We start from the raw sequence: 12,073 nt of genomic DNA on the forward strand, positions 1-12,073 counted from the left end.
CATATATCCCCCTTAGGAGTCCCTACAGACCCTGTAATGCCCCTTGGGGTCCCTAAAACCCCTATAATGCCCAATGGGGGGGTCTCTATAGACCCTGTAACGCCACTTGAGGTCCCTAAGGCCTCTATAACGCCTCTTGGGGTCCCTAAAGACCCTATAGTGCCCCATGGGGGGGGGTCCCTATAACACCTCCTGAGGGTCCTTATAGGCCCTATAATGCCCCTTAGCAGTCTGTACAGCCCCTATAGTGCCAATTGGGGTCCCCGTATATCCCCCTTAGGGTCCCTATAGACCCCATAACGCCCCTTGGGGTCCCTATAGATCCCATAACGCCCCCTGGGGTCCCTACAGCCCCTATAATGCCCCGTGGGGGGGTCCCCACAGCCCCTATAACGCCCCCTGGGGTCCCTACAGCCCCTATAATGCCCCACGGGGGGTCCCCACAGCCCCTATAACGCCCCCTGGGGTCCCTACAGCCCCTATAATGCCCCGTGGGGGGTCCCCACAGCCCCTATAACGCCCCCCGGGGTCCCTACAGCCCCTATAATGCCCCGTGAGGGGTCCCCACAGCCCCTATAACGCCCCCCGGGGTCCCTATAGACCCCATAACGCCCCCTGGGGTCCCCACAGCCCCTCCCGGCCCCGCCCCCGCCCCTCCCGTGACGTCACAAAGCGGGCGTGGCCTATCGTTCCCGCCCCGCCCTCTCCCTTGCCCAAGCCCCGCCCCCACGCCCCGCCCCACGCCGCTCATTCGCCGGCGCGGCGAGGCCCCGCCCCCTTCCCCCCGCGCCGGGCGCTGATTGGCGGGGAGGGGCGGGGAAGGGAGGAGCGCGGCGCGGTGACGTCACGAGCGCGCGGCGCACCCGGAAGCGGCGGCGGCGGCGGCGGCGGGAGCGGGGCCGAGGGCCCGGGTGAGCGGGGCGGGGCCAGAGGGGGGCGTGGTCGGGGCGGGGCCACGTGGGGGGCGTGGCCCTGAGGGCGGGGGCGTGGCCAGGAGGGGGCGGGGCCAGGCGGGGAGCTCTGCCGCGGGAGGGGGGGGCTTCCCGCCGGGGGGGCGGGGCTTACGGATTGGGGGCGTGGTCTACGTGCGGGGGCGGGGCTTGGGCGGGCGGGCTGCTGGTAGGGGGCGGGGCTTGGTGCGGCAGGGGGCGGGGCTAAATGTGGGAGGGGGCGGGGCCGGTGGGAGGCGCCTGTGGGGGCGTGGTCGGCACGGGTGGGCGTGGTCAAGCCGAAGGGGGCGTGGCTATGGGGCGGGGTGGGTGTGGCTTGGGGAGGCCCCGCCCCCCTCGGGGCGCGGTGGGCGTGGCCCGCGTGACCCCGCCCCCCCGCAGGCGGCCATGGCGGCGGCGGCGCCCGGCTCCTCCCCCCGCGAGGGGTCCCCCGAGCCCCCAGGTGAGGGGGGGGGGGGGGGGGGGGGAGGGGGCAAATTTGGGGGGGCACTGGGGGCACCCCAGGCACTTGGGTTTGGGGGCCCCAGGCCCCGTCCTGGGGGGTTTTGGGGTCCCCAATTTCTGGGGTTTTGGGGTCCCCAGGTCCTGGTTTGGGGGGGTTTTGGGGTCCCCAATCCCCAATTTCTGGGTCCTGGGGGTCCCCAACCCCATACACTTGGGTTTAGGGGTCCCCAGTCCCCAATTCCTGGTTTGTGGGGGGGGGTCCCCAACCCCATACCCTTGGGTTTAGGGTCCCCCAACCCCATACCCTTGCTTTTAGGATCCCCAATCCCCTATTTCTGGGGTTTAGGGTTCCCCAGTCCCCAATATCTGAGTCCTGGGGGTCCCTGATCCCATACGCTTGCTTTTAGGGTTCCCCAACCCCACACCCTTGGGTTTAGGGTCCCCCAACCCCATACACTTGCTTTTAGGGTCCCCAATCCCCAATTTCTGGTTTGTGGGGGGGGTTCCCCAACCCCATGACCTTGGTTTTAGGGTTCCCCAGCCCCATATCGTTGGGTTTAGGGCTCCCCAACCCCATACCCTTGGGTTTAGGGCTCCCCAACCCCATGTTGGGTTTAGGGTTCCCCAGCCCCATACCCTTGGGTTTAGGGTTTCCCAACCCCATACACCTTTTAGGGTTTAATTTCTGGGGGGGGGGGGGGTTCCCCAGCCCCATACCCTTGGGTTTAGGGTTCCCCAGCCCCATACCCTTGGGTTTAGGGTTCCCCAGCCCCATACCCTTGGGTTTAGGGGTTCCCCAGCCCCATACCCTTGGGTTTAGGGGTTCCCCAGCCCCCTACACTTGGGTTTAGGGGTTCCCCAGCCCCATACCCTTGGGTTTAGGGTTCCCCAACCCCATACCCTTGGGTTTAGGGTCCCCCAACCCCATACACTTGGGTTTAGGGGTTCCCCAACCCCATACCCTTGGGTTTAGGGTTCCCCAGCCCCATACCGTTGGGTTTAGGGTCCCGTCTCCCCGTGCCCCGACCCCTCTCTGTGCCCCCCTTACCCTCAGCAGAGGACTCAGAGGACGCGGCGGTGCCGGCGGCGCTGTCCCCGGTGGCGGCGGTGGCGGCGGCGCGGCGGCGCGGCGACGAGGACGTGACGGCGGCGGGGTGGCGCGGGCGGCGCAAGCACGTCTTCGTGCTGAGCGAGGCGGGGAAGCCCATCTACTCGCGGCACGGCAACGAGGAGGCGCTGGCGGCCACCATGGGCGTGATGATGGCGCTCGTCTCCTTCATCCAGAGCGGCGGCAACGCCATCCGCGCCATCTGCTCGGGTACGGGGCCGGGGGGACGCGGGGGGGGGGGGGGGACGCGGGGCGGGGGGAGGAATGAGAACAAAACGGGTCGTGGATGGGCGCGACGGCCGGCACCGAAAATGGTTGGGTTTGGGCGCCCTGGCCCCAAAATCTCTTTGATTTGGACATCCTGGCCCCAAAATCTGTTGGATTTGGAGATCCCGGCCCCAAAATCTGTTGGATTTGGACATCCCAGCCCCAAAATCAGTTGGATTTGGATTTGTTGACGTCCCGGTCCCAAAATCTGTTGGATTTGTACTCCCTGGCCCCAACATCGGTTGGATTTGGACATCCCGGCCCCAAAATCTGTTGGATTTGGACATCCTGTCGGTTGGATTTGGACCCCGGTCTGTTGGATTGGACCCCTGCCCCAAAATCTGTTGGATTTGTACTCCCTGGCCCCAACATCGGTTGGATTTGGACGCCCTGGCCCCAAAATCTGTTGGATTTGGACATCCCGGCCCCAAAATCAGTTGGATTGGACGTCCCGGCCCCCAAATCTGTTGGATTTGGACATCCTGGCCCCAAAATCTGTTGGATTTGTATTCCCTGGCCCCAAAAGTAGATGGATTTGGACATCCTGACCCCCAAAATAGTTGAATTTGTAAATCCTGAGCCCCCAAACAGCCGCATTCACGCACTCTGATCCCCAAAATCTGTTGGATTTGGACGTCTCAGCCCCCAAATCTGTTGGATTTGGATATCCCGACCCCAAAATCTGTTGGATTTGGACGTCCTGGCCCCAAAACCAGCAGCTTTCTCACATCCTGACCCCCCAAAATAGTTGAATTTGTAAACCCTGAGCCCCAAAATGGCCACATCCACACTCTGATTCCCCGATGAGCTGAATTTGCACGTCCTGACCCCAAAACCCGCCATAACCACGCACCCCGACCCCAAAACCCCACAATCTCCCACCCTGACCCCAAAACCCCCCATATTTGCACTCCCTGACCCTAAATCCCCCCAATCTCCCACCCCAACCCCCAAAACCCCCCAATCTTCCCCCGACCCCCAAATCCCCCATATCCCCACTCCTTGACCCCCAAATCCCCCACATCCCCACACCTTGACCCCCAAATCCATTATAACCCCACACCCAGACCCCCAAATCCCCCATATCCCCACACCCAGACCCCCCAAATCCCCCACATCCCCACACCCCAACCCCCAAATCCCCCGTAACCCCACACCCCGAAAACGCCCCATCCCCACACCCCGACCCCCAAATTGACCCCCAAATCCCCTATAACCCCACACCTTGACCCCCCAAGATAACCCCACAAAAACGCTCTATATCCCCACACCCAGACCCCCAAATCCCCTATAACCCCACACACCCTGACCCCCAAATCGCCCCCATATATCCCCACTCCCAGACCCCCAAATCCCCTATAACCCCACACCCCGACCCCCAAATCCCCTATAACCCCCCACATATCCCCAACCCCCAAATCCCCCATATCCCCACACCCCGACCCCCAAATCCCCCACGTCCCCGACACCCTGACCCCCAAATCCCCCACGTCCCCGCACCCTGACCCCCAACCCCTCCCGCAGAGGACCGCACGCTGGTGTTCGAGCAGCGGGGCCCGCTGCTGCTGGTCTCGGTGTCCCGCACGCGGCAGTCGGCCGCCCAGCTGCGCCGCGAGCTGGCCTTCGTCCACGAGCAGATCCTCAGCCTCCTCACCCGCGGCGGCATCGCCCGCGTCTTCGCCCGCCGCCGCGGCTACGACCTCCGGCGCCTCCTCGCCGGGGCCGAGGCCGTCCTCGACCGCCTCTTGGCCGGCGCGGCGGCCGACGGCCGCCTCCTGCTGGGGGCCGCCCGCTGCCTCCCGCTGCCGGCCCCGCTGCGCCGCGCCGTCTCGGGGGCTCTGCGCCGCGCCGCCGCCGCCACCGTCCCCGCGCCCGCCTTGGCGCTGCTGGCGGTGGGAGGCCGGCTGCTGACGGCGGCGAGGCAGCGGGCGCTGGCGGAGGACGGGAGGCTGTGCGCCAGCGACCTCCACCTCCTGCTCAACCTGCTGGGGGTGGGCGCCGGCGCGGGCGAGGTGTGGACGCCGGTGTGCCTGCCCCGCTTCAACCCCGACGGGTACTTCTACGCCTACGCGGCGGCGCTGGCCGAGGAGGAGGAGGAGGGCGCCGGGGCGGTGACGCTCATCCTGCTGTCGACGGAGCGCGAGGGCTTCTACGCGGCGGCCGGGTGCCGGCGGAGGCTGGAGGCGGCGCTGCGGGCACAAGGGTGGCTGGCGGAGCTGGGGGCGGCGGTGCGGGGCGGCGCGGGCTACGGCCCCTCTCGCCCCGGCGCCCCCGAGCTCCGCCATTTCCTCTACAAGCCGCTGGAGGGGCCCGAGGAGATGCAGCAGCTGCCGCAGTTCACGAGGTGCGAGGCCGGTTTTTGGGGGTGAACGGAATGATTTCGGGCGTCCCCCGCCAACCCCTCGCGGGTAGGTTGGGGGGGGGGGGGGGCCTGACGCCCGCCGTGCCCCCCGCAGCCCCGAGCTGGAGGAGCCGTACGGCACGGAGGAGGAGCAGCATCGCCTCTTCGACCTCTACCACTACCTGCACAGCCGCGTGCACTGCCCCCGGCGGCCCCTGCGCCTGCTCTACCACGTGGCCGAGAAGGAGACGCTGTTGGCTTGGGTGAGCGGGGCGGGGGCCCTCAGTAGGTTCCAGGGCGACCGGCGGCGGCGTGCGCGGCGCCGTCAGTAGGCTCCAGAGTTAACGGGAGGCGGCGGGCGCAGGTGACGAGCAAGTTCGAGCTGTACGGCTGCTTCAGCCCGCTGGTGACCAAGGCGGGGGCCATCGGCGTGCTCACCAAGCTGCTGCGCTGGATCAAGAAGGAGGAGGATTGGCTCTTCATCCGCTACCCGCCGCCCTACTGCGCCGCCCCCGGGCGCCCCGAGGAGGCCGAGGGCTGAGGCTCGGCCCCCCCAGGGGGCGTGGGGGGGGGGGGGGGTGGAATAAAACGCCGCCAGGAGAAAACGCTCCCCACGCTTCTTTGGGTTTAATCGGCCGGTGGTGACGTCACGGGGGTGTGATGTCATCACTGTGTGACGTCACGGGGTGTGACGTCACGGGGGGTGTGACGTCATGGGGTGGGACAAGGCGCACACGGTTTGGGTCCCGGTGCCCCGCGGTTCCGCCATTTTGTCTCTGTCGCGTCCGCCATTTTGCCTCAGGGACAAGGCGGGAAGAGGTGAGAGGGAACGGTGGAGACTGCTGAGAGGGAAAGGTGGGAAAAGGGCAAGAAAAAGAGGAAAAAGGTAAGAAAAAGTGAGAGGGAGAGGTGGGAAAAGGTGAGAGAAAAAGGAAGGAAAAGATGAGGGGGAAAAGTGGGAAACGCTGAGGAAAAGGGCAAGAAAAGCTGAGAGGAAAAGGCAGGAATTGCTGACAGGAGAAGGTGGGAAAAGCTGCAAAAAAGGGCAAGAAAAGGTGAGAGGAAAAGGTGGGAAAAGCCATTAGAAAAAGGGCAAGAAAATCTGAGAGGAAAAACTGAGAAAAAGGGCAGGAAAAGCTGAGAGGAAAAGGCAAGAAAAGCTGAAAGGAAAAGGCAGGTAAAGCTGAGGGAAAAGGGCAAGAAAAGCTGAGAGAAAAAGGCAAGAAATGCTGAGAGGAAAAGATGGGAAAAGCCATTAAAAAAAGGGCAAGAAAAGCTATAAGAAAGAGATGGGAATTGTTGAGAGGAAAAGGGGGAAAGCCATTAGAAAAGGGCAGGAAAAGCTGAGAGGAAAAGGTGGGAAAAGCTGAGAAAAACGGCAAGAAAAGCTGAGAGAAAAAGGCAGGAGAAAAAAGCTGACAGGAAAAGGCAGGAAAAGGTGAGAGGAAAAGGTGGGAAAAGCTGAGGAAAAGGGCAAGAAAATATGAGAGGAAAAGGTGGGAAAAGGTGAGAGGAAAAGGCAGGAATTGCTGAGAGGAAAATGTTGGAAAAGCTGAGAAAAAGGGCAAGAAAAGCTGAGAGGAAAAGGTGGGAAAACGTGGGAGAAAAAATGAAAGAAAAGACGAGAGGAAAAGGCAGGAATCACTGACAGGAAAAGGCATGAAAAGCTGAGGAAAAGGGCAAGAAAAGGTGAGAGAAAAAAGAGAAAATGTGACAGGAAAAGGCAAGGAAAGTTGATGGGAAAGGGTGGGAAGAGCTGAGAGAAAAAGGTACGAAAAAGAGGAAAGGGCAGGAAAAGGTAGGAAAAACTGAAAAGGTGGGAATTGCTGAGAGAAAAAGGTGTGAAAAGCTGTTAGAAAAGAGTGGGGAAAGTTGTTAGAAAAGGGTGGGAGGAATGGGAGGAAAAGGGAAGAATCTCACTGACAGAAAAAGGCAGGAAATACTGAGGAAAAGCTGAAAGAAAAAGGCAAAAAGAACGGAGGGGAAAAGGCAAAAAAAAGTTGATGGGGAAAAGCAAGATGAAAAGAGGAAAAGCTGACAGGAAAAGGCAGGAAAAATGGAGAGGAAAAGGCAAAAGGGGGAAAAAGCAAGAAAAGCTGAAAGGAAAAGGTAAAAATGAGATGATAAACTGAAAGGAAAAGGCAAGAAATAAGGAAATAAGCTGACGGGAAAAAGCAAAAAATGAGGTAAAAACTGATAGGAAAAGGCAAGAACTGAGAGGAAAAGGTGGGAAAAATTGACAGAAAAAGCGACAAAAAGCTGGAAGGAAAAGGTAATATTAATTGCTGACAGGAAAAGGTGGGAAAATCTGTTAGAAAAGGAAAGAAAAAATGAGAGGAAAGAAAAGGGGAGAGGAAAGAAAAGCTGAGAGAAAAGGGCAGGAATCGCTGACAGGAATCGCTGAGAGGAAAAGCCGGTAAAAACTGACAGAGAAAAGGTGAGAAAATCCGTTAAAAAACGTCAGGAATCGCCGAGAGGAAAAAGTGGGGATCGGTGAGGGGAAAAAAGGAGGAAAAACCGAGGAAAAAAGAGCGCCGAGAGGCAGGAGGAGCCCGCCCGCCATCGCTGCCCGGCGGCGCCATGGAGGAGGCTGCGCAGGGTGAGGAGGCCACAGGGGACGTGGTGGCTCTGTCCCCTCCTGTCCCCTGTCCCCTGTCTGTCCCCTCTGTCCCCTCCTGTCCCCTGCCGTCCCCTCCTGTCCCCTCCGTCCCCTCCTGTCCCCTCCTGCCCCTCGCCACAACGCCCCAGGGCTGGCGATGGCGGCTGAAGGGCGTTCGTCCCCCTCCAGGGTCCGGCCATGGTGGCGGTGAGGAGCTTCCCACCCCGCCGGCGCAGGGTGCGTGTCCCTGCCGTCCCCCCCCCGCGTCCCCACTGTCCCCTCCCGTGTCCCCCGTGTCCCCACGGGCTCCGTCCCCGTGGCTCCGTCCCCACACCGTCCCCGCGCAGGGGGACCGCGGGTGGAGGCGCTGCTGGCGCGGATCCGGGCTCTGCACCAAGGTGAGCGCCCGCGGGGACAGGCGCTGGCCCCGGGGGGTCCGTCCCCTTGTCCCCACGGCTGTCTGTCCCCCTGGCCCTTTGGTACCACGGGTGTCTGTCTGTCCGTCCCCATGGGGGGCTGTCCCCTTGGGGGGCCGTCCTCCTGTCCCCACAGGTGCCCGTCCCCGTGGGTGTCCCTTGTCCCCTTCCCCTGTCCCATGGCTTTCTGTCCCCCTGTCCCCACGGGTGTCCGTCCCTCTGTCCCCACGGGTGTCCGTCCCTCTGTCCCCATAGATGTCCGTCCCTCTGTCCCCACAGGTGGCTACCCCATGGTCCCTATGGGTTCCTGCCCTTCTGTCCCCATGGGTGTCCGTCCCCCTGCCCCCCTGTCCCCCTGGGTGCCTGTCCCCCTGTCCCCTTGTCCCCTTGTCCGTCCCCCTGGGTGTCCGTCCCCCTGTCCCTCTGTCCCCCCCTGTCCCCCCCCCTGTCCCCACGTCTGTCCCCAGCCTGCCAGGCCCGGGCGCAGGAGCTGGCGGAGGCTCAGGGCCACAGCGAGGAGCTGCGGCGGCACCTGGAGCAGCGTGAGTCCCCGGGGGGCCGAAATCCAAGGGGGGGACCCCGAAATCCATGGGGGGGATCCCAAAATCCAAGGGGGGGACCGTAAAAAGCCATTGGGGGAGACCAAAATCCATGGGGGGACCCCGAAATCCATGGGGGGACCCCGACATCAGTAGGGGGGGAGTACAAAATCAATGGGGGGGGGGCAAAATCAACGAGGGGGGGACCCCAACATCCATGGGGAGATCCCAAAGCCCATGGGGGGACCCCAAAATCAGAGGGGGGGACCCCAACATCGGTGGGGGGGCCCCAAAATCCATGGAAGTGAACCCAAGATCCATGGGGGGGACCCCAAGATCCACAGGGGGGACCCCAAAATCCATGCGGGGGGACCCCAAAATCCATGGGGGGGGACCCCAAATCAATGAGGAGGACGCCAACATCAACGGGGGGACCCCGAAATCCATGGAGGGACCCCAAAATCTACAGGGTGCCCAATTACAATGGGGGAGGGGGGCCGAAATCCATGGGGGGGGGGGGCAAAATCAATGGAAGGGGCCCAAAATCCATGCGGGGGGACCCCAAAACCCATGGCGGGGACCCCCAAATCCACGAGGGGGGGCCCCAAAATCAATGGGGGGGACCCCAACACCCACGGGGGGGAACCCCAAAACCCACGGGGCTTGGGGGGGGCCCCCGAAACCTGGAGGCCCCCCCCCCCGGCGCTGAGCCCGTGGCGCAGTGGAGGAGCAGCTGGCGGCGCTCGAGGGGCTCTGGCAGCAGCAGCGCGGTGAGGCCGCGCTCCCAGCGCGCCCCGGGGCCGTGCCCCCCCCCCCCATGCCCCCCCCCCCTTTCCCAGCACGCCCTGGGCCGTGCCCCCCACCCCCGCCCCCCCCCTCATGCCCCTGTCCCCCCCCCCCCAGAGGCGCTGCGGGTGGCGCGGCTGCGCTGGGAGGAAGTGGAGGCCGAAGGGCAAAGGTCAGCGGGGGGCGGGGCCGCGGCCCCCCCCGGGTGACCCCTGACCCTCAGCGCCCTCTGACCTCTGATCCCTCTGACCCCCCTCCGTGACCCTTGACCCCTCTGACCCCCAGCTGACCTCTGACCCTCCCCAGCAACCCCTCTCCTGGCATCCTGCTGACCTTTGACCCCAACCATCCCCTGGGGACCCCTGACCCCGAATGTCCGCTGACCCCTGGTGACCCTTGACCCCTCTGACCCCCCTCCGTGACCCCTGACCCCTCCGACCCCTCCTGGTGACCTCTGACCCCTGCAACCTCCTGTGACCCCTGACCCCTGCAACCCCTCTGTGACCCCTGACCCCTCCTGGTGACCCCTGACCCCTCCAACCCCCGTGACCCTTGACCCCTCCAACCCCTCCCCGTGACCTCTGACCCCTGCAACCCCCGTGACCCCTGACCCCTCCTGGTGACCCCTGACCCCTCCAACCCCCCCATGACCCCTGACCCCTCCAATCCCTTGGTGACCCCTGACCCCTCCAACCCCCCTGTGACCCCTGACCCCCCCCGGTGCCCTCTGACCCCGCGTCCCCCGCCCTCCGACCCCGCAGGCGCCGCCAGCTGTGCGAGGGCCGCCAGCAGGACCTGGAGGGGGCGGGGGCGCAGCGGGGACGCCTGCGGCACCTCCGCCGGGGACACAGGTGGGGGACACGGGCGGCTCACGGGCGGCACAGGCGTGTCACGCGTCCCCACGCGTGTGTCACGCGTCCCCACGCATGTGTCACGTGTCCCCACGCGTGTGTCACGCGTCCCCACGGGCGTCCCCCCGCAGGCAGGACTTCTGGCGGCAGCTCGACGCGCTGATGGAGGAGCACAAGCGGCTGCAGGAGGCGCACGTGAGCCCCGTGTCCCCCCCGGTGTCCCCCCCGGTGTCCCCCCGGTGTCCCCTCCCGTCCCCGCGCCCTCACCCGGTGTCCCCACAGTCCCCGGCCGCGCTGCAGGCCGAGCTGGTGCGCCTGGAGGCCGCGAGGGACGAGCTGCTGAGGCAGGGTGAGCGGCCCCGCTGTCCCCTCCCCGTCCCCGCTGTCCCCTCCCCGCCCCCGATGTCCCCCCCGTGTCCCCGATGTCCCCCCCGTGTCCCCAATGTCCCCCCCGTGTCCCCAATGTCCCCCCCCCAGAAGCCGTCGAGGCGCAGCTGGGCCCTGAGGCGCGCGTGGCCACGTGAGTCCCCTCCCCGTCCCCTCGGGGACACCGCCGTGTTTCCCCGCCACCCCCACCCCGCCTTGGGGACACCGCCGTGTCCCCCCTGTCCCCTCCCGTCCCCTTGGGGACACCGCCGTGTCCCCCCCGTCCCCTCCTGTCCCCGTGGGGACGCAGGTGGCTGCTGCAGCGGGAGAACCGGGGGGCGCGGGGGCGCCTGGGGGCGGCCACCAGCCAGCGGCAGGCCCGGCTACGGCGCAGGGACAGGTGGGTGTCCCCTCGTGTCCCCTCGTGTCCCCTCGGCGTCCCCTCGGTGTCCCCGTGTCCCCCGGGGACCGCCCGGTGCCACCCCCGCTGTCCCCAGGCTGGCCGAGGAGCTGGAGCAGCTGCAGCGCCCCGGGGAGGCGGCGCAGTGAGGGCGGCGGTGGCGCCGCGGTGGCACCTGTCACCGCCTTGTCACCTGTCACCGCCTTGTCACGTGTCGCCGCGCCTTGTCACGTGTCGCCGCGCCTTGTCACACGTCGTTATGTTGTCACACGTCGTTACGTTGTCACACGTCGTTACGTTGTCACACGTCACCGCGTCGTCGCGTTGTGTCTTCGTCCCCGCCGCGTGTCCCTTGCGGCTTCCTGGCCCCCTGGGCCCCGACTTGTCCCCGTGTCCCCCGATGTCCCCGATGTCCTCATGTCCCCATATCCCCAGATCCCCATGTCCCAGTGTCCCAAAGTCCCCATGTCCTGTATCCCTGTGTCCCACGTCCCAGCATCCCCATGTCCGGATGTCCCAGTGTCCCCATGTCCCCATGTCCCAATGTCCCCGTGTCCCAGTGTCCCCATGTCACTATGTCCCCATGTCCCAATGTCCCAAAGTCCCCATGTCCCCACACACCCATGTCCAGATGTCCCCATGTCCCCGTGTCCCCGTGTCCCCATGTCCCATGTCCCACATCCCAGTGTCCCCGTGTCATTATGTCCCCATGTCCCAAAGTCCCCATGTCCCCACACATCCATGTCCCCTTGTCCCCATGTCCCCATGTCCCATGTCCCTGTGTCCCCATGTCCCAGTGTCCCACGTCCCCACGTCCTATATCCCTGTGTCCAGATGTCCCATGTCCCCACATCACAACGTCCCCGTGTCCCCCTGTCCCCATATCGCCTTGTCCCAATGTCCCCATGTCCCCATGTCCCAATGTCCCCATGTCCCAGTGTCCCATGTCCCACATCCCAGTGTCCCCATGTCCCCATGTCCCAGTGTCCCCATGTCCCAATGTCCC

The 12,073-nt window shown here is 64.6% G+C and overlaps 2 protein-coding genes across 4 annotated transcripts; both read left to right on the forward strand.

Annotated features, from left to right (window-relative positions):
- Positions 1 to 827: 827 nt before the first annotated feature.
- Positions 828 to 5,681, forward strand: MON1B (MON1 homolog B, secretory trafficking associated). 2 transcript variants are annotated; one of them, XM_066984795.1, is made up of 6 exons: positions 828 to 911; positions 1,332 to 1,392; positions 2,449 to 2,712; positions 4,294 to 5,113; positions 5,226 to 5,373; positions 5,475 to 5,681. In XM_066984795.1, exons 2-6 carry the CDS (start codon positions 1,338 to 1,340, stop codon positions 5,649 to 5,651), a joined length of 1,464 nt encoding a protein of 487 aa, XP_066840896.1. In that variant the 5' UTR covers positions 828 to 911; positions 1,332 to 1,337; the 3' UTR covers positions 5,652 to 5,681. The 2 variants fall into 2 exon arrangements, with proteins under 2 accessions (XP_066840896.1, XP_066840897.1); XM_066984796.1 differs by having other exon boundaries at positions 833 to 911; positions 2,452 to 2,712.
- Positions 5,682 to 5,695: 14 nt separating this feature from the next.
- Positions 5,696 to 11,364, forward strand: SYCE1 (synaptonemal complex central element protein 1). Of its 2 annotated transcripts, XM_066984810.1 has the most exons (13): positions 5,696 to 5,929; positions 7,575 to 7,709; positions 7,899 to 7,946; positions 8,057 to 8,107; positions 8,593 to 8,667; positions 9,387 to 9,434; positions 9,568 to 9,622; positions 10,212 to 10,301; positions 10,433 to 10,496; positions 10,584 to 10,650; positions 10,779 to 10,821; positions 10,978 to 11,067; positions 11,165 to 11,364. In XM_066984810.1, exons 1-13 carry the CDS (start codon positions 5,824 to 5,826, stop codon positions 11,214 to 11,216), a joined length of 924 nt encoding a protein of 307 aa, XP_066840911.1. In that variant the 5' UTR covers positions 5,696 to 5,823; the 3' UTR covers positions 11,217 to 11,364. The 2 variants fall into 2 exon arrangements, with proteins under 2 accessions (XP_066840911.1, XP_066840912.1); XM_066984811.1 differs by lacking the exon at positions 10,978 to 11,067.
- Positions 11,365 to 12,073: the final 709 nt, after the last annotated feature.

This window comes from Anser cygnoides, chromosome 29 (assembly GCF_040182565.1).
Source record: "Anser cygnoides isolate HZ-2024a breed goose chromosome 29, Taihu_goose_T2T_genome, whole genome shotgun sequence".
Lineage (NCBI taxonomy): Eukaryota > Metazoa > Chordata > Aves > Anseriformes > Anatidae > Anser > Anser cygnoides.